Source organism: Salmo salar, chromosome ssa17 (assembly GCF_905237065.1).
Source record: "Salmo salar chromosome ssa17, Ssal_v3.1, whole genome shotgun sequence".
NCBI lineage: Eukaryota > Metazoa > Chordata > Actinopteri > Salmoniformes > Salmonidae > Salmo > Salmo salar.
Window position 1 is genome coordinate 8,896,221 of NC_059458.1, and position 26,722 is coordinate 8,922,942.

The 26,722-nt window shown below is 43.1% G+C and overlaps 1 protein-coding gene across 12 annotated transcripts in view; it reads right to left on the reverse strand.

The window, feature by feature from the left end:
- The window catches only part of LOC106575106 (muscleblind-like protein 2a), a 75,612-nt gene that overhangs the window by 45,220 nt on the left and 3,670 nt on the right, over nt 1–26,722 (reverse strand). For 11 of the 12 annotated variants that reach the window (XM_014151301.2, XM_014151308.2, XM_014151306.2 and 8 more), the window contains one exon: nt 12,308–13,169. In XM_014151301.2, the coding sequence (XP_014006776.1) occupies nt 12,308–12,481 (174 nt within the window). In that variant the 5' untranslated portion in view covers nt 12,482–13,169. Of the gene's footprint in view, nt 1–12,307; nt 13,170–26,059; nt 26,364–26,722 lie in introns of those variants that run through there. The other variant, XM_014151300.2, reaches the window with a different exon arrangement.

Below are 26,722 nucleotides of genomic sequence, written 5' to 3' on the forward strand. Positions count from 1 at the left end.
TCCAATTTATCAACCCATGGAGGTCTGGATTTGGAGTCACACTCAAAATTAAAGTGGAAAACCACACTACAGGCTGATCCAACTTTGATGTAATGTCCTTAAAACAAGTCAAAATGAGGCTCAGTAGTGTGTGTGGCCTCCACGTGCCTGTATGACCTCCCTACAACGCCTGGGCATGCTCCAGATGAGGTGGCGGATGGTCTCCTGAGGGATCCCCTCCCAGACCTGGACTAAAGCATCCGCCAACTCCTGGACAGTCTGTGGTGCAACGTGGAGTTGGTGGATGGAGCGAGACATGATGTCCCAGATGTGCTCAATTGGATTCAGGTCTGGGGAACGGGCGGGCCAGTCCATAGCATCAATGCCTTCCACTTGCAGAAACTGCTGACACACTCTAGCCACATGAGGTCTAGCATTGTCTTGCATTAGGAGGAACCCAGAGCCAACCGCACCAGCATATGGTCTCACAAGGGGTCTGAGGATCTCATCTCGGTACCTAATGGCAGTCAGGCTACCTCTGGCGAGCACATGGAGGGCTGTGCGGCCCCCCAAAGAAATGCCACCCCACACCATGACTGACCCACCGCCAAACCGGTCATGCTGGAGGATGTTGCAGGCAGCAAAACATTCTCCACGGCGTCTCCAGACTCTGTCACATGTGCTCAGTGTGAACCTGCTTCATCTGTGAAGAGCACAGGGCGCCAGTGGCGAATTTGCCAATCTTGGTGTTCTCTGGCAAATGCCAAATGTCCTGCACGGTGTTGGGCTGTAAACACAACCCCCACCTGTGGACGTCGGGCCCTCATACCACCCTCATGGAGTCTGTTTCTGACCGTTTGAGCAGACACATGCACATTTGTGGCCTGCTGGAGATCATTTTGCAGGGCTCTGGCAGTGCTCTTCCTGCTGCTCCTTGCACAAAGGCGGAGGTAGCGGTCCTGCTGCTGGGTTGTTGCCCTCCTACGGCCTCCTCCACATCTCCTGATGTACTGGCCCGTCTCCTGGTAGCGCCTCCATGCTCTGGACACTACGCTGACAGACACAGCAAACCTTCTTGCCACAGCTCGCATTGATGTGCCATCCTGGATGAGCTGCACTACCTGAGCCACTTGTGTGGGTTGTAGACTCCGTCTCATGCTACCACTAGAGAGAAAGCACCGCCAGCATTCAAAAGTGACCAAAACGTCAGCCAGGAAGCATAAGAACTGAGAAGTGGTCTGTGGTCACCACCTGCCGAACCACTCCGTTATTGGGGGCGTCTTGCTAATTGCCTATAATTTCCACCTGTTGTCTATTCCATTTGCACAACAGCATGTGACATTTATTGTCAAATCAGTGTTGCTTCCTAAGTGGACAGTTTGATTTCACAGAAGTGTGATTGACTTGGAGTTACATTGTGTTGTTTAAGTGTTCCCTTTATTTTTTTGAGCAGTGTATATTATAAAAAAATATATAGGTCCATTATCTTTTCTACATACTTTATATGTGTTTTTAGAATACACTTTCTCCCTCCGGGAAAGTTGTATTTTTTAAGCCAAAAAAGGTGGAAAATTGTGTTCTATTAGGACAGTACAGATATTTTCCTTTTTGGGGTGAGACCATTAGTTAAGCACTGCTAGTTAAGCAGGAAAATTAGGCTTTTGCAGCCTGAACGGAGGATACTTTACGTATGAGCCGGGCTACGGGACACACTAGTGTTTTACATCAATCCTAGACAATAGTGCAGATCTAGCGGCCACTATTGGCTGCCTAGGCTAGCTCCATCCCAAATGGCACCCATTCTGCATTGCCCTAAAGCTTACCAGTCAAATTAGTTGGTGGTGGTTGTACCTCACATTACATTTTTTAAGGCCAATTAAAAGGAGGCTTGTGGCTCATTAAAGGGACTCTATCCTCTCTGAAGACAGCTGTGGCTGCCTCTCTCCTAGCTGCTCCCAGAGTGGTTACATTCTGTATCACCAGATCCCAAGGCTCACTAAACACAACGAGGAAAACAAAGTACCTAGGTGGAGTGTAGGTCATTGTACAAATAGTTGTAATTTAGACCCCCCCCCCCCCAAAAAATACTATTTCTTTAACCTAATTTTAAAGTTGTGTAATAAATAGCACACTCAACTTCGTAACTAATACGTTTTCCCATCAAGAGGTTAAATATATAAAATACTATAAAAGTGACTATAAAAAGGGACAGGGTTGACTGTAACTGGGTTGACGATTATCTTAAAATCAGCCATTACTCCCATTGTGACAGGGGGGATGGAAGCTTGTGTGCAACATCAAGGGGAAATTGAATGCAAGCTTAAAGATGCATTCTCAAACTTTTGTATAATTTCAGCCAGTAGTTTTGAAAGTGGTGCTTACGAGCCAAGTGGTCCACGTTTTTTGTGTACTAAAAAAAAAACAAATCAAAAAAGTTCCTTGGACGCGTACAAGATTTGCAGATGATCTTGCAGGTACAGCGAAAAGCTTGTTTCTGTCCCGAAGCCACTCCCTGCGTTGTCTTGGCTGTGTGCTTAGGGTTGTTGTCCTGTTGGAAGGTGAACCTTTGACCCAGTCTGAGGTCCTGAGCGTTCTGGAGCAGGTTTTCATCAAGGATCTCTCTGTACTTTGCTCCGTTCATCTTTCCCGCGATCCTGACTAGTGTCCCAGTCCCTGCCTCTAACAAACTGAGGAGTGGCTTCCGTCTGGCCACTCTACAATAAAGGCCCGATTGGTGGAGTGCTGCAGAGTTGGGTGAATCTTCCTGAAGGACAACCATCTCCACAGAGGAACTCTGGAGCTTTGTCAGAGCGACTATCGGGTTCTTGGTCACCTCCCTGACCAAAGCCCTACTCCCCAATTGCTCAGTTTGGCCGTGCGGACAGCTCGAGGAGGTTCCAAACTTCTTCCATTTAAGAATGATGGAGGCCACTGTGTTCTTGGGGACCTTCAATGCTGTAGACATTCTTTGGTACCCTTCCCCAGATCTGTGCCTCGACACAATCCTGTCTCGGAGCTCTACGAACAATTGCTTTGACCTCATGGCTTGGTTTTCACTCTGACATCCACTGTCAACTGTGGGACCTTATCTAGACAGGTGTGTGCCTTTCCAAATCATGTCCAATCAATTGAATTTACCACAGGTGGACTCCCAGGACCGGTCCTGGGAGCCATCATTAGGTACACCTGACATCAATCATTACGTGCACCTGCACGTCATCATGATAGTCACCTGGACTCCATTACCTTCCTTATATCAGTCACTCCCTTTGGTTCTTTCCTCAGTCAGTATTGTTTCTGTGTTTATGCGTAGACACCACTGTTATGTCTTGTTTCATGTATGTTGTTTTATTAAACATTGCACCTGCTTCTCGACTCTGTCTCCGTTACATATAGCTTGGAAAACAAATGTGACTCTGGATTACACCATTAGGGCTATTTTCCAAAATAAGTTAAATACACTTCGTGTTTTGTTTCCTTGCCGTCCCAGCCATAACAAAATCCCGTAAAAAAAGAGGGGGAAAAGGCACAATTCAAATGTGCATTAGGCTCCATTTCAGATCAATAAGTAATGACAATGGCAACGTCCCAAATGGCACCCTGTTACCTACATAGTGCTTTACTTTAGACAAGAACCCAATGAGCCCTGGTCAAAAGTAGTTTACTCCATAGGGAATAGGGTGCCACGTAGGAAGCAGACAATGGCAAAGGCCAAGCGTGTAGCGAGCTTCCGGCCTGCCTGCCTTGCACTCACTGGATCTCCCCTTGGTCTGCTGCAGTGCCTGCTTACCACAGCCCACAGTGGATGGATGGTGCAATTAACAAGTGTGAGAGATACTGTAGAGGGATACATTCTGCAGAAGAAATTATTCTAGGAGAAAGCATTTCTCAGAGAGCATGTTGTTTTATCAAAGGCGAGAGAATGATTTAGAGCCAGTGAGGGAGGACTTGGTAAAGCCGCTGTCCTACAGACAGTTTTTTTAATGCTCTCAGTCTCCCATTATTGGCTTGCTTGTAATACTGGGTCACTAACACCCTATGCTGAATCTTTGGATGACATCATGTGGGGGAAGAAATCAATACAAAATGGCTACGCTTTAGTTCCCAATAACAGACTAAAGCAGCCAATGCTTCAACGGCCTAGACCAGTTTTACAGAGGTCAGAGCTGGGGCTGTGCTATGCCAATGGTCTGACTTATTCTCACAGCATAATTTGTTTAGGAAGTCCATTCCAGGACTGTGGTTTCCAGCCCACAGAGACTGTCACTGGTCCTGCACTGCGCTATACTGCACTGTGGAGACTAGCAGGCAGGCGCGGACACACACACACACACACGGGTCAGAGCAGTGGCCCATTTAAGAGGGAAACACTGGCCTCATATCCACTGCAGCAACCGTCTGCGACAGCTAGACCTTCGCCTCGTCCTATCAACTGTTGGTCTGGGATCACAAGATGGTAGCAGGGAAGAGTGACGTCACAGGGACCAAATGAAGTCCGGAGAGTTTACGGTGTGGAGGGGATGCCGAGAGGCCTCTTTTAAGAGGGGGCTGCTGCCTGCGGGGATCATCAAAGCCTGGCCTCGTCCCTACCGGTAGCGCTAGCCCTACCGTTAAAGCTCAGGTCAGCAGCCAGCGCTTCTTTGTTGCTGTGAATGACCCCAGGGGATCACTAGCTTTACTATGCTTTGCTGCCTGCTGCGCGGCATACATTCCCCCCGTCCATGCATGTTTGCTCTGGCGAGGGTGTGGCCGAGTTTCGGGGATTACCCTGAGGAATGCATGTTCCTCCAACCCCCCACTCCCTAAAAAGTCTGCATTTTTTTTTAAAATTATTTTTACATTTTTAGTCATTTAGCAGACGCTCTTATCCAGAGCGACTTACAGTAGTGAATGCATGTATTTTTTTTTTTTGTACTGGCCCCCCGTGGGAATCGAACCCACAACCCTGGCGTTGCACACACCATGCTGGCGTTGCAAACACCATGCTCTACCAACTGAGCCACAGGGAAGACCACAAGCTTATATCCACCTGAGAAGTCAAGGCGAAGCATTCCTTCCTCGAACACAAACGTAGCAAATAGGCGTGGTAGGATTTCGATCTAAATTCAAGATCTAAGATCTAAATTTAAAAATGAGATTCAAAAAAGTGTGTTATACTATATCCATGTTTCCGCTGCCCAGATCATGTACTGAAGCATGAGGGAGCGGCTGCTGCACAGAGCTCAAAGATGTCTGTAAGTTTTTGGTTGAATTGGTTTAAATCCAGCACCAGGCTTCCTGCCTGACTATACACGCTGTGTGCACCGTAGGCCTTCCAGCCAGAGCACTCTCATACCTCCTCTTCCCCGCAAATCCATTTGTTTACAAACACTACCATTTTCACATTTCATAAGGATTAAGATGTTCTTACAGAGGAGAGAAAACAAGGGCATGTTCACGCCGAGGGGCTATGTCTGTGTCCCAAGTGGCACTATGTAGTCAATAGGGTGCCATTAGAGACTCAACCTGTTTATTTGACAAGAGGAAAACACATAACAATTACTACTAGTGTAGCTAACTGCTTCTGTATGAAAATTCTGAAATCTGTTAGGCTGAGGCAGCGTTGGAAAACAGGTTGGTTGTAAACGCTCAAGAAGTAGCGCTGATGGTGAAGATAACAGGCATGGAGGCGAGGGAGGAATAATCCAACACCTCACAACAGCATTCTGCTAGCGCTTTAAGAATCAAGCGCAGTTTTGACTGTTAAATCCCAATGAATATGATTATATGGATAGGGGGGACCTGTTCCTAGATCAGCACCCCTACTCTGAGACACTTATTCAATTTGTCCACTCGTTTTCATTCTAAGGAATCCCTTCTTGGTACCCATCTACACACAATACCCCATAATGACAAAGTGAAAACATGGTTTTTAGAAATGTTAGCAAATGTATTAAATGACATACAGAAATCTAATTTACACAAGTTCACACCACTGAGTCAATGCGTTGTAGAAGCATCTTTGGCAGCGATTACAACGGAGTCTTTCTGGGTAAGTCTTGAAGAGCTTTACACACCTGGATTGTACAACGTTTGCCCATTATTCTATTCAATATTCTTCAAGCTCTGTGAAATGTGTTGTTGATCACTGCTAGAGAACCATTTCCAGGTCTTGCCATATAGTTTCATGAAGATTTAAGTGAAAACTGTAACTTGGCCACTCAAGAACATTCACAATCTTCTTGGTAAGCAACTCCAGTGTAGATTTGGCCTTGTGTTTTAGGTTATTGTCCTGCTGAAAAGGTGAATTCACCTCCCAGTGTCTGGTGGAAAGCAGACTAAACCAGGTTTTTCCTCTAGGATTTTGCCTGTGCTTGGCTCCATTCCGTTTATTTTTTATCCTGAAAATCTCCCCAGTCCTTAATGATTTCAAGCATAACCATAACATGATGCAGCCACCGCTATACTTGAAAATATGGAGAGTTGTACTCAGTAATCTGTTGTATTGGATTTGCCCCCAAATACAAAGTGAATTGCTTTGCCACATTTTTTGCAGTACTACATACAGGATGCAGGTTTTGGAATATTTGTTCTGTCCAGGCTTCCTTCTTTTCACTCTGTCAATTCAGTTAGTATTGTGAACTACAGTAACTGTTGTTGATCCATCCTCAGTTTCCTCCTATCACAGCCATTAAATTCTAACTGTTTTAAAGTCACCATTGGTCGTATGGTGAAATCCCTGAGCGGTTTCCTTCCTCTCCGGCAACTGAGTTAGGAAGGACGTCTGTATCTTTGTAGTGACTGGGTGTATTGACACACCATCCAAAGTGTAATTAATCACTTCACCATGCTTAAACCTCCCTGGTCTTTGTGGTTGAATCTGTGTTTGAAATTGACTGCTCGACTGAGGGAGCTTACAGATAATGTGTGGGGTACAGAGATGAGGTAGTCATTCAAAAATACAAAATAATGTTAAACACCATTATTACACAGAGAGTGAGTCCATGCAACTTATTATGTGACTTGTTAAGCACATTTTTACTCCTGAACTTATTTAGGCTTGTCATAACAAAGGGGGTGATTACCTATAGACTCAAGACATTTCAGCTTTTAAATTTTTTATTAAATTTGCAAAAATGTCTAAAAACATAATTCCACTTTGACATTATGGGCTATTGTGAGTAGGCAAAAAAAAGTCAATTTAATCTATTTTAAATTCAGGCTGTCACACAACAAAGTGTGGAAGAAGTCAAGGGGTGTGAATACTTTCTGAAGGCACAATGTCAACGAAGACTTCCAATCTCACAATGAAACAATTGAGTCGAGTCATAGGCAGTTGATTGAAGAACAAACATTCATTTCCATAATGAGTGAGAAGAGCCCTGAATCCATGTCTGTGCCCAAAATTGTCACTGCGGACATGTCTAGGGGTGTAACAGTACACGTATTCGTACCAAATCGTTCGGTACGGGGACCCCGGTTCAGTCCGCACTGTGAACCCAAATTAATACATTTAAAAAAATATATACACAAAATAAAAACACTTGGCCTATAGGCTATCTGAGCTGAAAAACACATTTCTGCCTTCCATTAAAACAACTAGAGCTTATGCGTACATTGTAATCAAAATTCTTATCTGAATTGGCGCATTTAAAACTGTCCTTTTTTATGCGCAGCTGGGAACTAGTTCTGTATGATGGCGAGTGGTGGGGTCGATAAACCAGGAGGATTTCATCAATGTTTGAATCTCCAGTTTGGGAACATTTTGGCTCCCCAGTAGATTACAATGGCGATGGACAAAAATAGTATATTGCCACTGCTCAACGAGAATGGCCTACGTAGCTGCCAAAACCTCAAACATGTTGACACATTTACACTGAAATCACCCCATTAATCCTACCACCGGAGCAAGACAGAAACTCCCCAAAAAACACCACAACTTCGTCTTCCCACTGCAATCAAGCAGTGGATTCTGACTGGGACAAAGAAGTTATCAGTGTTAGGTATGTTTATAGCCACAGATAAGCACCCATTCTCAGTGGTTGAGAAGAATAGGGAAATTTGAGCACCTCGTAAAAGTGCTCAAGCCACCTTACGAACTTCGCCCTCTCGCATCCATTTCAGTAAAAAGGTAGTAGACTACCCACCACTATAAAGCCGAAGTCGTCAATGAATTGGCCAATGCACCCTGTATTGTGCTTACTACAGATGGATGGACCTCCATCACATTACCCCAGAGTGGGAAATTTAAATTACTGCGCTGGAATACCAACACTTTGGATTTTCTTAAATAATTTTAGTTTAACTACAGTAACGGTTGGCATTTCATTTTCCCGCTATACCGAAACATGACCCCAAAACCAAAACTGCAATATTTACCGAAACGGTGGGTTTGTTAAACTGTTATACCCCTAGACGTGACAGTAACAGGTGGCACTCAACAACAGGCTATTCACTCACAGCCATTATGACTCTGGTATTTATGTTTTCATAGTCCTTTGTTGCTGTCCCCCAACCCCTCCTCCACGGTCATGGTTCCCTTGGTTAGCATCTTGGACAGTAGTCTAACTGTTGTCAGGTTAGTTCAAAGCAAACCAGTAGCCTGTCACAAAGCGTGATAAAAGGAGTAAGTGAGCCAACTTAGGCCAATTCTGAAATCAAAACCCGATAACCGTTGTCACGAAGGTGGCTTACCTTTTAGCCAGGTAAATTGCTATGGCAACACATCCTTCAGCTCTAACCTGCTCTGGGGTAGGCTCACTCCAATTTGTGTCTGTTCGCTCAAACCAAACCTATTTTTAAACCCCCAAATTATTTTAAGGGATAGTTTTGCGTACAGTAATGATAACATATTGCGATGGACACACAAAGTGTCTATGCAACACAGAACTTCTGTCCATCGGGAGAGAAAAGCAACTGAAAGGACGCACGCAATCCACGAGACAGTACGAATTGCTGAGAGCAGCAAGACAAAGTCACGGCGGAACGGTGAATGTAACAAACGATGCCTGTGACAGAATTTATTTATCTTGCACTTCTTGTTAATGCAAAGCACACAGAGGAGGGAGAATGCAAAGCCTGCTGTTCAACCTGCCTCTGCAGGTCAAACCTGCCAGTGTTTATCTGGGCTCTGCTGCCAGTGGCCTGACTGACCTCTGTCTCACTGCTCTGTCCCCGCCCCAGAGGACACACTGTTTCAACACAGATCGTAGCCTTGCAGTTTGTTTCTTCATATCTGACCCTCTGGCATCTCAGTATCTATTTTACACTTCATATGAAGAATAACACCGCATTTAAATGTCAGTGACAAATCAAACGTTTCAATGCAGTTTGCATCTCGACAGAACGTTGGCGAACACCCGGAGAACGGACATCAGGTCCTTACGCGGCACGATTACAAATCGATCCCAATTGGAGTCAGCTGTAAACCCATTAAGCTGTTGCAGGGTTTGACGGAGCCGGGCAGCTGTAATAGACCGCCAGTCAATTGGCCGATTACTCTGCAATAACTCAAAGGGGCTTTACAAATAACAAGGGGGTTGCCAAGAAAACAGCTGATGGCCCCATAAATACAACGCCATTTTTAACAGCGGGTTGCCTCTAAATGATGTAGAGCTGACAAGACTCATGTAGTTATAGAGTGGTTACTGGGTTTGGTTCTGAACTGAAGCAGGCAGAATTCCACACATGCCAAGGAGGTGGTGATCCTTACAGATGATGACATTCACAATTTGCAAATGAAACGTATATAGCATTTTGGCCCTAAATCTTGCTGGACAGAGATGTATCATGTAGAATGCGCATTGCTCGTAACTCACACTCTTATAGGGTCAGCGACAGTGGGAACAGCACCAGAAAAATAGCAGACCCCCAGTGAGTTCTCAGTATTGGTATCACGTAAAAAGCGCATCTGACTCTTATGTGTGAAACTCAAGCCTCCACCTTTGACCCAAAGCATGACCTTGAAGACCGTGTTATAAACACTGCATAACCTTATGGTTGGTGTCCCTTTAAAATTGCAGCAATAGCTCACACTTTCATCTAAAAAGCTGAAGGCATTGTGACGTATGACTATTGTTCGGCAAGATACCTGCTCCAGTTTTTCTGGTCATTCATCATTGTCACTGGGTAGGTTTCGTCGCAGCTACTGCTACCACTGTCTTAAAAATAAGGGAGCCTGCACTCCCCCGTCCCCACTGCAGTAGTTCGCTGTGTAATGTTATGCAAGGGTTCTTAGCAGGTTTTTGTCAGGTTCTTTAATCTGGAAAGTTCAGGGTTTTATCTGCATTTTATTTTTTATTGATTCACTGTTGAATTATTGGATTACGAGGCAGCATGATTCCAGTATCGGCCTAGGTCTTCTCAATGTCTGAAACAAAATGTTTACACAGTGAAGGAAAAAAAACCTGGATAAATAAATATAAAGCATAAATCCTTGAATGTGCCAGGTAACACTATCTGGATAGTCCCAAGTAGATGGTTTGTAGATGTTCAATAAGTGTCAACAACATTTCAACAAACTATCCCACCAACCCTAACCCTTATCCTAAACTTAACCCTTAAGCTAGCCCTTACCCTTATTCGAAACCAAACCCTAACCATCGCAAGCATTTGCTTATCTACAGATAGTGTGTTTATCGTATGATTATCTGTACATCATCTATATGGGACTACCCAAATAAAGTGTGACCACGCACCATACTCTTGTAGTTTTATGCTATTGCTAATACAACAACTTCTAGCATAAGCTAAATATTCAACATGTCGTTTTATGTGTAACAGCTGACACAGTCTAGAAATAGAACCATCGGACACCTCTACACCGATCAGACATTGGTCACTAGTATAAAGGATGGACGTGGAATGGTAACAGAGCTAAAAGTATTAAAAAACCCACCCACAACAGGCGGCAGAGATCACGACAGAAGACCTTGGACATTTCGCTCTATAGGTCAAGCTTGTCTGACTCTGGCATTGCATGGAGAACTGACACACTAATTCGTGTGCCTCCTACCATCGTAACGGCAAAATGTTAAAAATCAGGTGTACTTACATGATACTGTGGTATGAATGATCTATAGCGCATGCAGTTTACACATTACCTGCTCCAGATTGAGTCCCCTCATTACAAAATTGTTACATAATAGGCCAAGCTAATTTGCTTGGATTGAAAAGATATGCTACCTTAACTGACCCTGAAACAGGCTCTTTTAAACATACTATAACTAAGGAGTTGTTTAACAATGATTAGGCCTACAGCAAGACATATCTATTCAAACCAGGGCAAAAGTGAAGCCATTCTGAAACAAAAACTGGTTGTAGCAAACTTAAAGGGTCTTCACTCTGTAGTGCCCAATTTAAATACAGTAAATCTGTCCCAATTTAATGAGCAAAGGATTTGGAGAGCGATACCACAGAAGCCCTTAGAATAGTGGAGTCAAACTCAATCACCATAAGGGCCATATTGAAAAAACAACAAATTCGCGAACAAGATAAAGCCTGTTTGTATTTAGATTTTTTTTTTGCATATAACTGCGACCCAAATTGGCCATTCTTTTATTTGAAAAAGTATGCCCCTTTATATAATGTCCATTAAAAACATACATAGTATGCTGTATAGAGCGTTTTAACATTAAACAAAAGATAAATCATATTTGTCCAGCCTTTGCTGCTATGCTTGCAGAGGTGCATAATATGCTACAACCCTAAAAGTATTTCAAAACTGCAAATAACAAAAACGTACCTAGGTTGTAGATTTTTGGGCGCTGCATGGATCACAGGTAGTTGAAAGCAGCTGTATGTTGCTGTAACAGGCCTACATGTTTATTCTTTGCATGGTGTTTTGTTGCAGGTTTAGTTTATTCATTGTCAAGCTTTCATTTTAGTAGCCTAGGAGTGGCATGTGTCCATGCACTTTCCCTCCGCTGCGCACTTTGGGAGCGTATCAAACTGTTGACTCATCATACTCACGTGTGTCCGAATTTATACTCGCATGTGAATCCTTTATCTAATAACTTTTTGACAACCAATATGACATTGTCTGTAGTACAACAATGACCCGGGTTCCTACAACACGCTTAAAAAAATCAGTCAGTACCATTAAGAACAACAGTTGGGGATGCTGCAAATGTTTAGTCATGATATGATACAGCACTCTGGCGGGCTCATGGATGGGTGTGTGTGTGTATGGGTCTCTGGGAGGAGGTGTGTGTGGCAATGTACTGCCTTTGGTGCACAGCTCGGCCTGGATAGAAATGTGTCACGGGCCGGATCCTGCCGGGCGGGCCTTGTTTGACACATGTGCCTTAGAATAAATATATCCCCTCTATCTCTGCTCTGCATTCCTTACCTTTAGTGAGTCAAAGCAGGCAATCACCCTTCCGTTCTCCACCTGGCAGCTTTTGGGTGGGTGCGCAAATTTGCATTCCTCGTCACTCCGCGAACATGTCCCTCTCTGGAACTGCCGGCACACCTCCAGCGTCAGCCATTTTGTGTCTCGCATCGAAGCAATATTTAAAGCCATAGCAATGCCGGGGTGGGGTAAAGCTAGCCACTTGTTTAAGGAGAAGCTATACTCTAATGGCTCTTCAGTGTGCTAGAAAAACAACTAAAAGTGTAGCAAAAAAATTGTGTGGATCAGTGAAAGTCGTTTGCCCTTGCGGACTTCAGAGCAGCAGAGTTGGTGGACTTGCAACCCGGATGTGGTCGCTGCTTGGGAGATGGCGGCTATCAGAGAAGCTGTCAATCAAGAGACGTCGCTCGTCAATCAGTTAGTCCCAGGTGCAGGCCACTGACAGGGCAACGGGGGCATGCTCAGAGACAGGCTGGACTGACGGTAGTGGGAAGTAAGGGGTGGCGGGGGAAGAGAATTGAAACTGGTTCTATTTCGAGGGCGATGGCACTGCCTGGGCGAGAATATTAAGTGGGTGCAGACGTTAGGTTGGGTATTGACTAAACTTGTCCGAATGAGTCAGTCAGCACTCTGTTTTGGCAGAGTGGCCAGACAGTTCCCCCAACCTCTGCAGTTAAATCTTTCTGCTTGGGTTTCTCTAGTGCAGCGATGTAGCCTGAAAAAAATGAGTTGGTAGGGCAGGGGCTGAGGTTGAGCTAACTTCTGTCACAGCGAGGGAGGGAATGTTGCAGGCTCGGTGGAGGAGACGTGCAGGCAGGCAGCTCAAGTAAGAATGTCGAAGGCACTTTCTGTCGACGATCTGAGAGAGAGAGAGAGAGAGAGAGAGAGAGAGAGAGAGAGAGAGAGAGAGAGAGAGAGAGAGGTTATTTTCAGAGACAGTAGCTAAACAACTGACTGAAGCAACAGTCTGCTTTTTTATTTAAAGCTAAAACACTTTTCTGGGGGCAGCATTATTTCCCCAAAACTCCTTTCAAGAAGAGTGAACAATCAATTAGAAAACTCTAGAAAAATAAATAAAATAGCAATAAATCCACTGTTCACAAGATAAAGCTGTGAATGTTCTTTAACAATACAGACCCATTGGCAAAAGTATTCAGAGATTTTTCTCCCATTGTAATACTTGGGTGGGCCGCTAAATAGGAGATTATTTCATGCATTCATTTGGGATGGAAAAACGCTGTCAGTGTAAACTTGAACGACTAAACCAGGCTATGTAGAAATTAGAAAAAATTACAATAAATGTAGCAATATTATATTATACGCAAGCAAAATAACACAGCATTAGCCATTGCAAAATGCATAGAATTACAGGAAACTAGCTTTAAAAATCATCAACAAATATATTTCAACTCGATGGAGAAATTTGTAGAACTGCAGAAAATTTGCTTAAAAAAAAGGGAACGTTTCTATACACCGGCAAGATGAGGAACTCAAAGATTTAACCTGTTAGGGCTAGGGGGCAGTATTGACACGGCTGGATAAAAAACGTACCCGATTTAATCTGGTTACTACTCCTGCCCAGTAACTAGAATATGCATATAATTATTGGCTTTGGATAGAAAACACTCCAAAGTTTCTAAAACTGTTTGAATGGTGTCTGAGTATAACAGAACTCAAATGGCAGGTCAAAACCTGAGAAGATTCTGTACAGGAAGTACCCTGTCTGACCATTTCTTGGCCTTCTTTGTCATCTCTATCCAAAACAAAGGATCTCTGCAGTTACGTGACACTTCCTACGGCTCCAATGGGCTCTCAGAAGGCGGCAAAAAGCTGAATCGTGGCTTTGCAGGCTCTGGTTGAAAAAAAGTAGCGCGTTTGGGTAGTGGCTGGTTACAGTACTGTGAGACTCAGGCGCGTGCCCACGTCGACCGAATGCTTTGTTTTCTTTCCTCTGTTTACCTAAACGCAGATTCCCGGTTGGAATATTATCGCTTTTTTACGAGAAAAATGGCATAAAAATGGATTTTAAACAGCGGTTGACATGCTTCGAAGTACGGTAATGGAATATTTAGACATTTTTTGTCACGAATTGCGCCATGCTCGTGACCCTTATTTACACTTCGGATAGTGTCTTGGAACGCACGAACAAAACGCCGCTATTTGGATATAACGATGGATTATTTTGGACCAAACCAACATTTGTTATTGAAGTAGCAGTCCTGGGAGTGCATTCTGACGAAGACAACAAAGGTAATCAAACTTTTGTAATAGTAAATCGGAGTTTGGTCGGGGCTAAACTTGGTCGGTGTCTAAATGGCTAGCCGTGATGGCTGGGCTATCTACTGAGAATATTGCAAAATGTGCTTTCACCGAAAAGCTATTTTAAAATCGGACACCTCGATTGCACAAAGGAGTTCTGTATCTATAATTCTTAAAATAATTGTTGTGTTTTTTGTGAACGTTTATCGTGAGTAATTTAGTAAATTCACCGGAGGTTTGCGGGGGGTATGCTAGTTCTGAACGTCACATGCTAATGTAAAAAGCTGGTTTTTGATATAAATATGAACTTGATTGAACAAAACATGCATGTATTGTATAACATAATGTCCTAGGGTTGTCATCTGATGAAGATCAAAGGTTAGTGCTGCATTTAGCTGTCTTCTGGGTTTTTTGTGACATTATATGCTGGCTTGAAAAATGGGTGTCTGATTATTTCTGGCTGGGTACTCTGCGGACATAATCTAATGTTTTGCTTTCGTTGTAAAGCCTTTTTGAAATCGGACAGTGTGGTTAGATTAACGAGAGTCTTGTCTTTAAAATGCTGTAAAATAGTCATATGTTTGAGAAATTGAAGTAATAGCATTTCTAAGGTATTTGAAAATCGCGCCACTGGATTACACTGGCTGTTGCGTAGGTGGGACGAATTTGTCCCGCCTAGCCCAGAGAGGTTAAAAAAAATTGGTGCGCAGACAGGCCGATCACGCTCATTGCCACGCCCCCTAACATGCCCACCACCTAAGCCCCTTTTTGATCTATAACAAAAACCCTGGTATTGATGCAATAACAAGATTATAATCAAGTTTCGGTGGAAACAATATCATTCTAATCCATTATCAAGAATTGCGTCAAGCCCTCCAAATCAGCTTAAGCTATAAGAAAAATGTTCTCAATTTCATTGTGTACAGTTCTAACTTTAACCCCAGTTGTTAGTGCTCTAGCAGACTTTACCAGCGGTGGAAAAAGTACCCAATTGTGATACTTGAGTAAAAGTTACCTTGTAGAAAATGACTCAAGTAAAAGTCACCCAGAAAAATACTGCTTGAGTAAAAGTCTAAAAGTATTTGGTTTTAAATATACTTAAGTATCAAAAGTAAAGCTAATTGCAAAAATATCCCTAAGTATCAAAAGTAAAAGTATAAATAACTTCAAATTGCTTATAATAAGAAAATCAGATGGCACAATTTTCTTTTTTCTTTACGGATAGCTAAGGGCACACTACAACACAGACATCATTTACAAATGAAGCATTTGTGTTTAGTGAACTAATTGGAACCCTTTCCTTGAAAATGTAAGGAGTACTTTGGGGTGTCATGGAAAATGTTTTCTTTAGAAATGTAGTGAAGATAAAAGAAAAGTAGTCAAAAATATAAAAAGTGAAGTAAAACACAGATACCCCAAAAAAAAAAAAATGTTTTAAAATACTTATGTAGTACTTTTTACATAAGTACTTTACCCCCAAAACTGAAGTTTGTGCCCTAGAAATGTAGGGCCTAAGCCAAACACTGAGAAATGGTATAGCAGGGTTTAGCCACATAATAACCAGGAGAATAACAGAACTGTCAAAAACGCATTGATATAGAGACGTCTGGCGCCCTGTTTTTAGTGGCGTGTGTGTGTGTGTGCGCGCACCCTTGTTTGTGTGTGGGGCTAGGTAGGAGGAGGCTGGCTTGAAGTGTCGTGTAAGCCAACAGAGGGCGGTTGGGAGGTTATTCAGCTGCCACTTGGTCTGAGTTCCCAATGATTACTTTACGTCATTGTGCGCCAACTCGCCCGGCGCAGCCCTCAGGCGTGTTGAATACAAAACAGAGCGGAGAATGGCAACGACCCCTGTGCAATGAGACAGCAAGAGTGCAGTAAGCCAAGCCAGTGCGGGACAGGAGGGATAAAGCCCCCGGGTCCACCCACCCTGTCGAGTAATGCCGTGACGAGAGCCGCCAGCTAATAGAAAACGTGCAGCGCAGCAGTATTCCGGGAAGCCATCCAACAGGCAGAGCGAGAGAGACCAAGACAGATGCATGTGCCAGACACGATTACGCCACTGCCCGGGTACCTAGAGCGCCTCAACACCCACCAGACACGACCAGTCAAATTAGACGGCGGATCATTGATGTGGCCAGTGGATGTTCAATTCATAGAGAGATAATATAGGTCTCACAGCTCTCGCTCTGCATCTGTTTTCAGGCACTGTCCTCTGTCTACTGGGGTTGTGGAATGGGGGAAAAGGACTCACTAAAACCAAATTTAAAAAAAAGGGACATAGCCTAGCCTTTACCTTGCTTTTTGAACCCATTACAAACCGACTACCGCGCAGGGAGCCTGTTACCATTAGAACATCTGGAAATATTTTCTGGTCATAACTGGGAGAGGGAAGTGGGGGTGGGGCAGGCGAACGAGGGAAGGCTGTAAAAACCTGCAGCTGCTGTTTAAAATTCCCTTCATTTTTTCATATCCCACAGATCCCTCCATTCAAAGGCATGGGGCAAAATAAGTACAACAACACTAGCATATTGAGCATACTGCACTCCACAATGAACAAGAGACATTGGTCAGACATTGGTCAAACAAATAGACCTGTGTGCAAATCATAGTCAAAACTTTGAGGGAGTAGCTTTAGTGGTCATGAAAGAAAGCGAGTCCAGACAGTAAAAGCCATGGCAGCAGCCTACTGTAAGATAGATGGTCTATCTTTGATAGCTTGGTTCGATATCATGGGCAGTTGTCACATTCAGGTCTGCTTCAATATAAAGTTTGAATTAAAACAATTAAGAAAAAACATCACATTTCCATATCTATGACTATAACCATGCAACAAGCTGCTGGTGCCAAGTTAAAGTAGGCCTAACCATCATCAGCCACGATGCTCCATTTCTGGACCTGGAAACCAACATATAGGCATACTTTACGGGCTAATTTACAATATTATAGGTCACATTCTCATGAAATAATCTTTAGAAATTAATGGTAAATAATGTAGTGTGTCATTTTGGAGACACTTTTATTGAAACAAGAATAGTATGTTTCTAAACACTTCTACATTAATGTGGATGGTACCATGATTACGGATAATCCTGACTGAATCGTGAATAATGATTAAGTCAGACACACAAATATCGCACCCCCCAAAACAATGCTAACCTCCCCTGTTATTGTAATGGCGAGAGGTTAGCATGTCTTGGGGGTATGATATTTGTGCATCTGTTACTTTCTCATCTAGTTTAGAAACATATTCTATTCTTATTTACACTAAAGGTGACACTGCGTGCTAGGAACATACTACCCTTTTACTACTTTAATACAGACAGATGAATTTCTCCCAATACTTTTGGTCCCCTTAAAAATGGGGAGATAATGTACAAAAAGTGCTGTAATTACTAAAAACTTTTCACTCGATATGGATGAAAATTACATGCTGACCACACGAGCATTGCAAAATAAATTGACACAAACATGTTATTCAAATCATTGCACCCACACCGCTCGCGCGCCCGCCCGCCAACGAGCGTCTGCCCTTTCAATCGCTAAAATAGAAGTCAGTTCTATTTGCGACGCTGAACGGGTTCAAGTCCTGCATCTCCCATCTCCTCATTGGTTTATAGAAGCAGATACCCACGTGCCAACTTCTCATTGGTCATACCCACATGGAAAGATGAACTAAGGTCAGTTGTGGTAATTCACCTTATTAGTTAGTTGCCAATCGCTATATAAAGACCAAAGAAGAAAAGGCCTGGAAGGAGGAGAGATGACTAGAAACTATTTTGTCTGTGGATTAATTGTCGGAGTAGAGGACTTTGTGCAATCCAAGTAAAATAACGCAACGTTTAGAGCTCCATTTTTATAGAATGGTCTGCCTACCCATGTGAGACACAGACTCAGTCTCAACCTTTAAATCTTTATTGAAGACTCAATAAAGAGTCTTCAATAAATGACTACACTCCTATGACTGAGTGTAGTCTGGCCCAGGAGTGTGAAGGTGAACGGAAAGGCACCGGAGCAACGAACCACCCTTGCTGTCTCTGCCTGGCCGGTTCCCCTCTCTCCACTGAGATTCTCTGCCTCTAACCCTATTACAAGGGCTGAGTCACTGACTTACTGGTGCTCTTCCATGCCGTCCCTAGGAGGGTGCGTCACTTGAGTGGGTTGAGTCACTGAAGTGATCTTCCTGTCCGGGTTGGCGCCCCCCCCTGGGTTGTGCCGTGGCGGAGATCTTTGTGGGCTATACTCGGCCTTGTCTCAGGATGGTAAATTGGTGGTTGAAGATATCCCTCTAGTGGTCTGGGGGCTGTGCTTTGGCAAAGTTGGTGGGTTTATATCCTGCCTGTTCGGCCCTGTCCAGGGGTATCATCGGATGGGGCCACAGTGTCTCCTGACCCCTCCTGTCTCAGCCTCCAGTATTTATGCTGCAGTAGTTTGTGTCGGGGGGCTAGGGTCAGTTTGTTATATCTGGAGTATTTCTCCCGTCTTATTTGGTATCCTGTGTAAATGTAAGTATGCACTCTAATTCTCTCTTTCGGAGGACCTGAGCCCTAGGACCATGCCTCAGGACCTCATGGCCTGATGACTTCTTGCTGTCCCCAGTCCACCTGGTCGTGCTGCTGCTCCAGTTTCAACTGTTCTGCCTGCGGCTATGGAACCCTGACCTGTTCACCAGATGTGCTACCTGTCCCAGACCTGCTGTTTTCAACTCTCTAGAGACAGCAGGAGTGGTAGAGATACTCTGAATGATCAGCTATGAAAAGCCAACTGACATTTACTCCTGAGGTGCTGGCCTGTTGCACCCTCGACAACCACTGTGATTATTATTTGACCCTGCTGGTCATCTATGAACATATTGGCCATGTTCTATTATAATCTCCACCCGGCACAGCCAGAAGAGGACTGGCCACCCCTCATAGCCTGGTTCCTCTCTAGGTTTCTTCCTAGGTTTTGGCCTTTCTAGGGAGTTTCCTAGCCAACGTGCTTCTACACCTGCATTGCTTGCTGTTTGGGGTTTTAGGCTGGGTTTCTGTACACTTTGTACACTTTCTGTACACTTTGAGATATCAGCTGATGTAAGAAGGGCTTTATAAATACATTTGATTGATTGATTGATTATATCCCTGGACAAATTAGCTAGAAACTGCAAGCTAGCTAGCTACATTTCCATAAATGTTTCATGCTTTGGCCGGTCTCCAAATTATATAATTGGTTCAGAGTGTGTTTTGATATTTCAACTTGATAAATTCAGGGCAGCAATATTACAGAGAGCAGTAGCAACATATTTGCAGTTCTACATGTCTAAAGTTATATCTTTAGAAAAAACTGCAGTAGAAACGATGCGTATGATAATCCCGTCTCATTTTATATGCAAGACGCTGCACCGCAGAACAATCTGAAATGTATCTCTCGGCCCACTCATTATCTCAGCCAATCATGGCTAGCGGGAAGGTTGTCTTTTTCTTTGGCTAAACCAACTAGGCTCTTAATTTAAAAACTTTATTCGTATGTACAGATGGCATAAAAGTTGGTTATTAAAGGCACATGAAAGTTCACATGTTCGGGGAAGGCATTTCTGCCAAAAAACGTATTTCAATAAAAATATGTACGTTCAAACGGCTCTCCTGTGAAGTCGTGACTTGAGACATACGCCTAGTTTCCTGAATCGGGTTACATATCGGCCCAACCCTAGTGTGTGTGGTAAAACACCATCCTGTCATCTCGGAAATTGGCCCACTTTAGAACCATACTGCAAATATGAAATGAGATGCATTCTCTCTCTGACACCAAGCCTGCAGTCTCAAAGGCAGGATTTCATTCCACAGCATCTCCCCGGGGACAAGTGAGTCGCTATGAAAGAACCAGGTAAGAACCATGTCAGACGTGACCTTTCACTATTAATACCTTTTTATTTTTAGAATCATCTGCCCGAAAAAAAAAAAGGATGGTCTCATTTTATTAGGGGTGCAAGACGGTTAAAGGATACTGTTCCTGGCAGCGAAATTACTTAGCCTCACCTGGGTTTGTTTTACTAGTTGGTACAAAGTCAAATGTATGTGTTACAGTGTAATATACTACGCCACTGTATAATTCAAAATTTAATAGGCCTTAAAGGGAAAATTCAGGATTTTGGCAACGAAGCCCTTTATCTACTTCCCAAGAGTAAGATGTACTTGCGGATAGCATTTGTATGTCTCTGCATGCAGTTTGAAGGAAGTTGCTAACTAGCATGAGCGCAATTGCTAACTAGTCTATGGATATGCTAGAATGCTAGTAGATACAGTACCATACATAGACTTTGAGTCATTATGCTAACACTAGTTAGCATTGGCTCGCGAAATTACCTTTAAATTCCTTCATACTGGATGTAGAAACATTTTCTTGTGTTTTTAATTCACAGATAGCCATGGGCACACTCATATCATTTACAAAACGAAGCATCTGTGTTTAGTGAGTCAGCTATATCAGAGGCAGTAGGGATGACCAGGGATGTTCTCTTGATAAGTGGATGAAATGGACCATTTCTTGTCCTGCTAAGGAGCATTCAAAATGTAATGAGTACTTTTGGTAGTCAGGGAAAATGTATGGAGTAAAGTACATTATTGTCTTTGGGAATGATGCTGGGTCAGTTTAAAGTTAGGATTGTGAATTTAATCACCAATCGTTTATATATCTTTTTATACGTTTCTAATTGGCTCAGAAAACATTTTTTGCTACCAAAATCATGACAAAGGATGAATCATCATCATCATCATCATCATCGTTTAGAAGCCAAGTATTTCTCAATTTCCTGGCATCAGCAATTCCCACAAATCAATGTGTTATTTGAATAACTGTCTGGGTTACAGTGTAAGCTGGGGCAAAGTTGCAAAATGCTCTAAAGCTTTTATTGTAATGGAATTTTGCTAAAAGATTAAAACAAAATTACAACAGTGTCGTATTTCAATTGTGTTATGACCCCATATCAGGGTGAGATAGATAAGAAAAGCAGAAAGACATTTATAAATATCAGATTACCAGTGTAACATTTTATTGGCCTACTCTAACACTCTTCTTTCCTGGTTCAGAAAATACAAAAACACAGCTAAGATACCTAGTAGCCTACATATCATGAAGAATGGCCTTAAAAAAATAAAAAATAAAAAATCTGGTTACTTGAGCGAGAGAGAGCTCATACAGCCATATGATATAGCTTAGCCCTAGCATATTACTGAGCCCCGTGTTTGTACTGTAGCCTGGCCTAAGATTGCCCATGTACAGTATATAGGCTACATATACAGTGCCTTAAGAAAATTCACAGCCCTTGACTTTTCAGCCTGAAAATGTTGATTTTTAGTCACTATGCACACACACACACACACACACCATAATGTCATAGTGGAATTTGGTTTTTCAAAATGTTTACAAATGAATTAAAATGAAAAGTTTAAATGTCTTGAGTCAATAAGTATACAACCCCTTTGTTATGGAAAGCCTAAATAAGTTCAGGAGTAAAAATTAGCTTAACATTGCATGGACTCACTGTCTACAATAATAAAGTTTACAATTATTTTTGAATGAATACCTCATCTCTGTACCCCACACATACAGATAATTGTAAGGTCACTCAGTTGAGCAGTGCATTTCAAACAGATTCAACCACAAAGACCAAGGAGGTTTTCGGATGCCTTGCAAATGTAACCTTCATTTAACTAGGCAAGTCAGTTAAGACCAAATTCTTATTTACAATAACGGCCTACCCCGGCCAAACCATGACGACGCTGGGCCAATTGTGCGCCACCCTATGGGACTCCCAATCCCAGCTGGATGTGATAAAGCCTGCAAAGAACACCCATTGGCAGATGTGTAAAGAAAAAAAATGTAAAAGCAGACACTGAATATCCCTTTGAGCATAGTGAAGTTATTAATTACACTTTGGATGGTGTATCAATACACCCAGTCACTACAAAGATACAGGAGTCCTTCCTAACTCAGTTCCCGGAGAGGAAGGAAACCGCTCAGGATTTAATCATGAGGCTAATGGTGACTTTAAAAACAGTTAGAGTTTAATGGCTGTGGTAGGAGGAAAATGAGGATGGAGCAACAACATTTTAGCTACTCCACAAAACGAACCTAAATGGCAGGGTGAAAAGAAGGAAGCCTGGACAGAATAATAACAACCTGTTTGCAACAAGGCACTAAAGTAATGCTGTAATTAGATATATATGTATTTAATTTTCAATAAATGTGCAAACATTTCTAAAAACATGTTTTTACTGTCATTATGGGGTAAAAGACAAACAAATATTTAATCAATTTTGAATTCAGGCTAACACAACAAAAAGTGGAATAATTCAAGGGGTATGAATACTTTGAGGCTAGCCTAGCAGACACACCTCCAGGAAAGAGTGCTGATGATGACGAGTGGAGGGACAGATGGTGCGCAGATAGGTAGGGCCAAGCGACACCCTTGTTGTGACCTGCACAGATTAGTCCTGTATGCCCCCGCCCAGCTCTCTCTTGGTGCTTCCAGGACAGATTGATGTGCGCAGTGCTCAACAGTCAAGCTTTTTTTGGCTTTCCACTACAAAATAAAAAAATGACATAGGCAACAACAAAAATATCCCACTTGGTACACTGAAATGACAGGCAACCTTTAAAAACTGTAGTCAATCGCTCTGTCGCTTGAAAAGAGGCAGGCAAAGCCATCCAGTAAAAGTGCAATGTTTTACCAAAGAGCAGCTAGCCTAACCAGCCAGGAAAGGAGACCTAAGAGCAGGCCAAAGATTTGTGGGAACTGGGGAACGCTCCATGTTACGACAAGACCTTGATGGATTACAGTTACCAAGGCCAGCTGGCCAAGCATTATCTTGGTCATCTCCGAATTTGAATGAGACCAGGCCAGTGCAGGGTTCTCTCAAGTGAAAGTCATTAGCTTGACCTCTGAATACCACCCATGTATCCTATCAGTTGTGTTAGTCTCTCCTGGATGTTGTCAACCTGAGAGAAAGGCCTAGTCTACACTTTGCATTGTTTTCCAGCCTACAAACGATCTTATTAAAGCACCAGCTAGGTGTTAAACAGCAGGTCTACAACAACCAAGCAAATGAATACCTGCTCTTTTGAATTTATTACAATGCAGACATGGCAATCCACCATATATTTGCATATGGCCAAGAGGAACACAAGTAGGCCACATTTTCCATGGCAGCAGAGTGCGAGTGTGCTTCAGTGTAATAAAAGCGAAAATGTCCAACGATTGGTTGTGGAAAAACAAGAGTAATAGTGTTGTTTTTTATGATCAGGCTAGTTAAAAAACGATTTCTGTCGTGTTTACCATCCTAATAATAATGATTCTAAAGAGCATATTTGACGACGGTATTTTGTTCTGAATTTCCATATGGTCAACTGCCGTATCGTGCAATCCATTTGCTGAAAATTCCATCAAAAATATAGCCTTGGCTACTTATTTGATCTGCAGATTTCTCTTAAAAATATCTTGTTAAACTCACAAATTAAAAGTGCATTCACATCACAAGGGAACGTATTTAAATAAGCTTAACTTGTATATCACAATTTCCTGCAAGTCTACACAAATGTCTTACCAATGCATATTTTCGAAGCTCAACTCATAGGCCTGCTATTCAAATATCAGGCTAGGATAAAATGGGTGTAAATTAAAGTATGCCATCCTGCAAATTGATATTGGCATTAGGTACAGCTCCTGGAGCTTCAAATTATCAAATGTCATTAGCGTAAGGATAAATGAGTGACACTAGCTAAGCAGAGGTTAGCGGACTAAGCTAAGCAGGGCAACTGGGAAGAGGCAAAGCAGAGAACATTTAACAAAGTCAGCAGAAATGTGTGCCTCATATCCTAATTGCCTTAACTAAAACTCGGTGACCGCAATGGTCATCTCATGCCACTGACACAGGGAACTGGCCTATAGGATATTTAACCAATCCCCTGCCCCGATTAGCCCATCTACAGCTCAATATAGATCTGATAGCCAATGAGAGGGCTGGATTTGAAGTGTATGTAGCCTGTGACAGAGAGGAGACCTATTTGCTGTGACCGTCATGGACTTTCCTGACTAAAGTACTAAAAGATGTAGGTGCAACTGTACATTCACACAAAAGTTACTCAGGAAGAAATGTTGTAAAACTTATATCATCCAACTTCAGATAATGCTCTAACAACCCGTCTGTCTTTTAAAATTGAGCATTTAGCTAGCATTTAGACTTTTCAGTAGTTCTGGAAAAGAAAACAACTCAACTGTCAAGTTATGACTCATGACCAACTAGCAGGCTAATTCTCAAATGACTTCCAATGTGGCCTGTTCATTTTAAAGCAGATGCATCCTTTCACTGAAAAGCCATGCTAACGTGAGGGCCAAATGATTCAGCTTTCTTTTCACAGCACACACACAAAAATCAGTGCTTGGACATTTAAGAGATAATTTTCAAGGTAACGTAGATTGTTGTTAATGTTTAAAAGGTCTGGAGGAATTTTTTTTTCTAAAAGCTAAAAATTCCCTAAAAGCTCCCAAACCTTTAAAAAGGCATGGCTAATTACCTTTCTGTGTCAGCAGTGACAACTCACGTGTGAATCAATTTAGGGAGGGAGTTGCCTTGCAGCCCTGTGGCCTTGCAGCCCTGTGGCCTTGCTAATAAAGAGCCATTTCATGTCTGTGACGTTACTGTTTTTTGTTGTTTATTTTTGTAACAGGAAGGGCTGAACGGTCTTCCATTTCAGAAAACACCCACTTCCTCCTCCACTTCCCCCCGCGACTGCCAACTGTTAGACAGACACCGTTCTAGTGTTTTCCTGCTTGTTTCCAGGCCGCACCGGTCAACATGTACAGCTCCCTCCCATACTAACACACTACAGAGCAGTGGATAAAGAGCTTACTGTGGAGTGTGGCTGTGGACCTCCTATGTGATAATAAATACGTGGGACCTCCTTAAAATAGTAAGAAGCCCAAGCAAGGCTAATTAGGGAGCCAGCACTCAGCTCTGTGTTTCATGTCCACCTCCAGTACAAGAGAAAAATATTTTAGCTACGCCTATGAACTAACTGCATTGAAATGGCAAACAATATCCTGGCATAAAAGTAAAGTTTGAAACAGCCTATGGAGCAGACTACACATAACTGACAATTATTTCTCTCTCTGGCTAGTCCACGTGCTCTGAACTTCATGGAGAGAGATGTCTGCATAATTTTTCTACATCATGAAGGGAAGGGAAGGGAGAGGCACTGTCTGTCTGTGGTAGTTCCCCTCGTCATCAACAAGTCCCAATACAGGCACTCAAGCGGCCGTAACCCGCAAAAGTGCTTGTTAGACCATATCAGCGAGCTCCCCTCACTCTCACGCATTTGTGCTCCCCCTCTTTCCCTCTCTGTAGCTCCCTCTCCCACACACACTCTCTTTCTTTCCTCCCTACCCACCCAGGATGGTATGCACCATACTGCAGCAAACTACTTGAAAAAAATAGATCAGAGAGACGTTCTTCCCACCTCGTTTTTTTGCTGAGTCCCGTATAGCTCTGTCGTGCCTCTCTCTTTAAGCCACAGCATAGATAGAGACACCAGGTGCAGCTGCTATGCCTCGGAGTAGTTCCCCTGCTTCAGCGTCTGGAGCTAATGACCACGTGAACTGTTGTCATTCCCTGCGAGGAGCTGCCGAGTGCTGCAGCAGCCAGAGTCCCATGCCTAGACAGGGATTTTTTTCTCTTTCTCTCTCAGCCACGGAGGGGAGCGGAGCAGGCAGACAGGAAGCAGAGCAGTGTCTGCTCAACTATCTGGCAGAAACACTTCCAGCCATCCCCCACAGCCAGCCCCTTCCTGCCTGCCTGCCCAACCGCCTCCAGCCAGGTCCGCCCACTCACGGCGCGGCCCAATAGGAAAAGGGATATCAGGTCATAGAGCTTTTCTGGTTGGCTCGCAGGGTACTGACTGGCAGAGGCAGGCAGAACTCAGAACAATCCAATGACACAGACACTGCTGGATCTTAAAGGTATTTCCCCAATTTCATGCCCAGCTCAACTGTTACAAGCCTTCCATCCCCCTTTTGGGCATTCCAAAGGACACAACATCTAGTCTACTAGGCAACCAACATGAAAACAGCACATCCTCCTCTGTATCAATATAGGTAAAACAAAAACACAGAGTTTATATAAT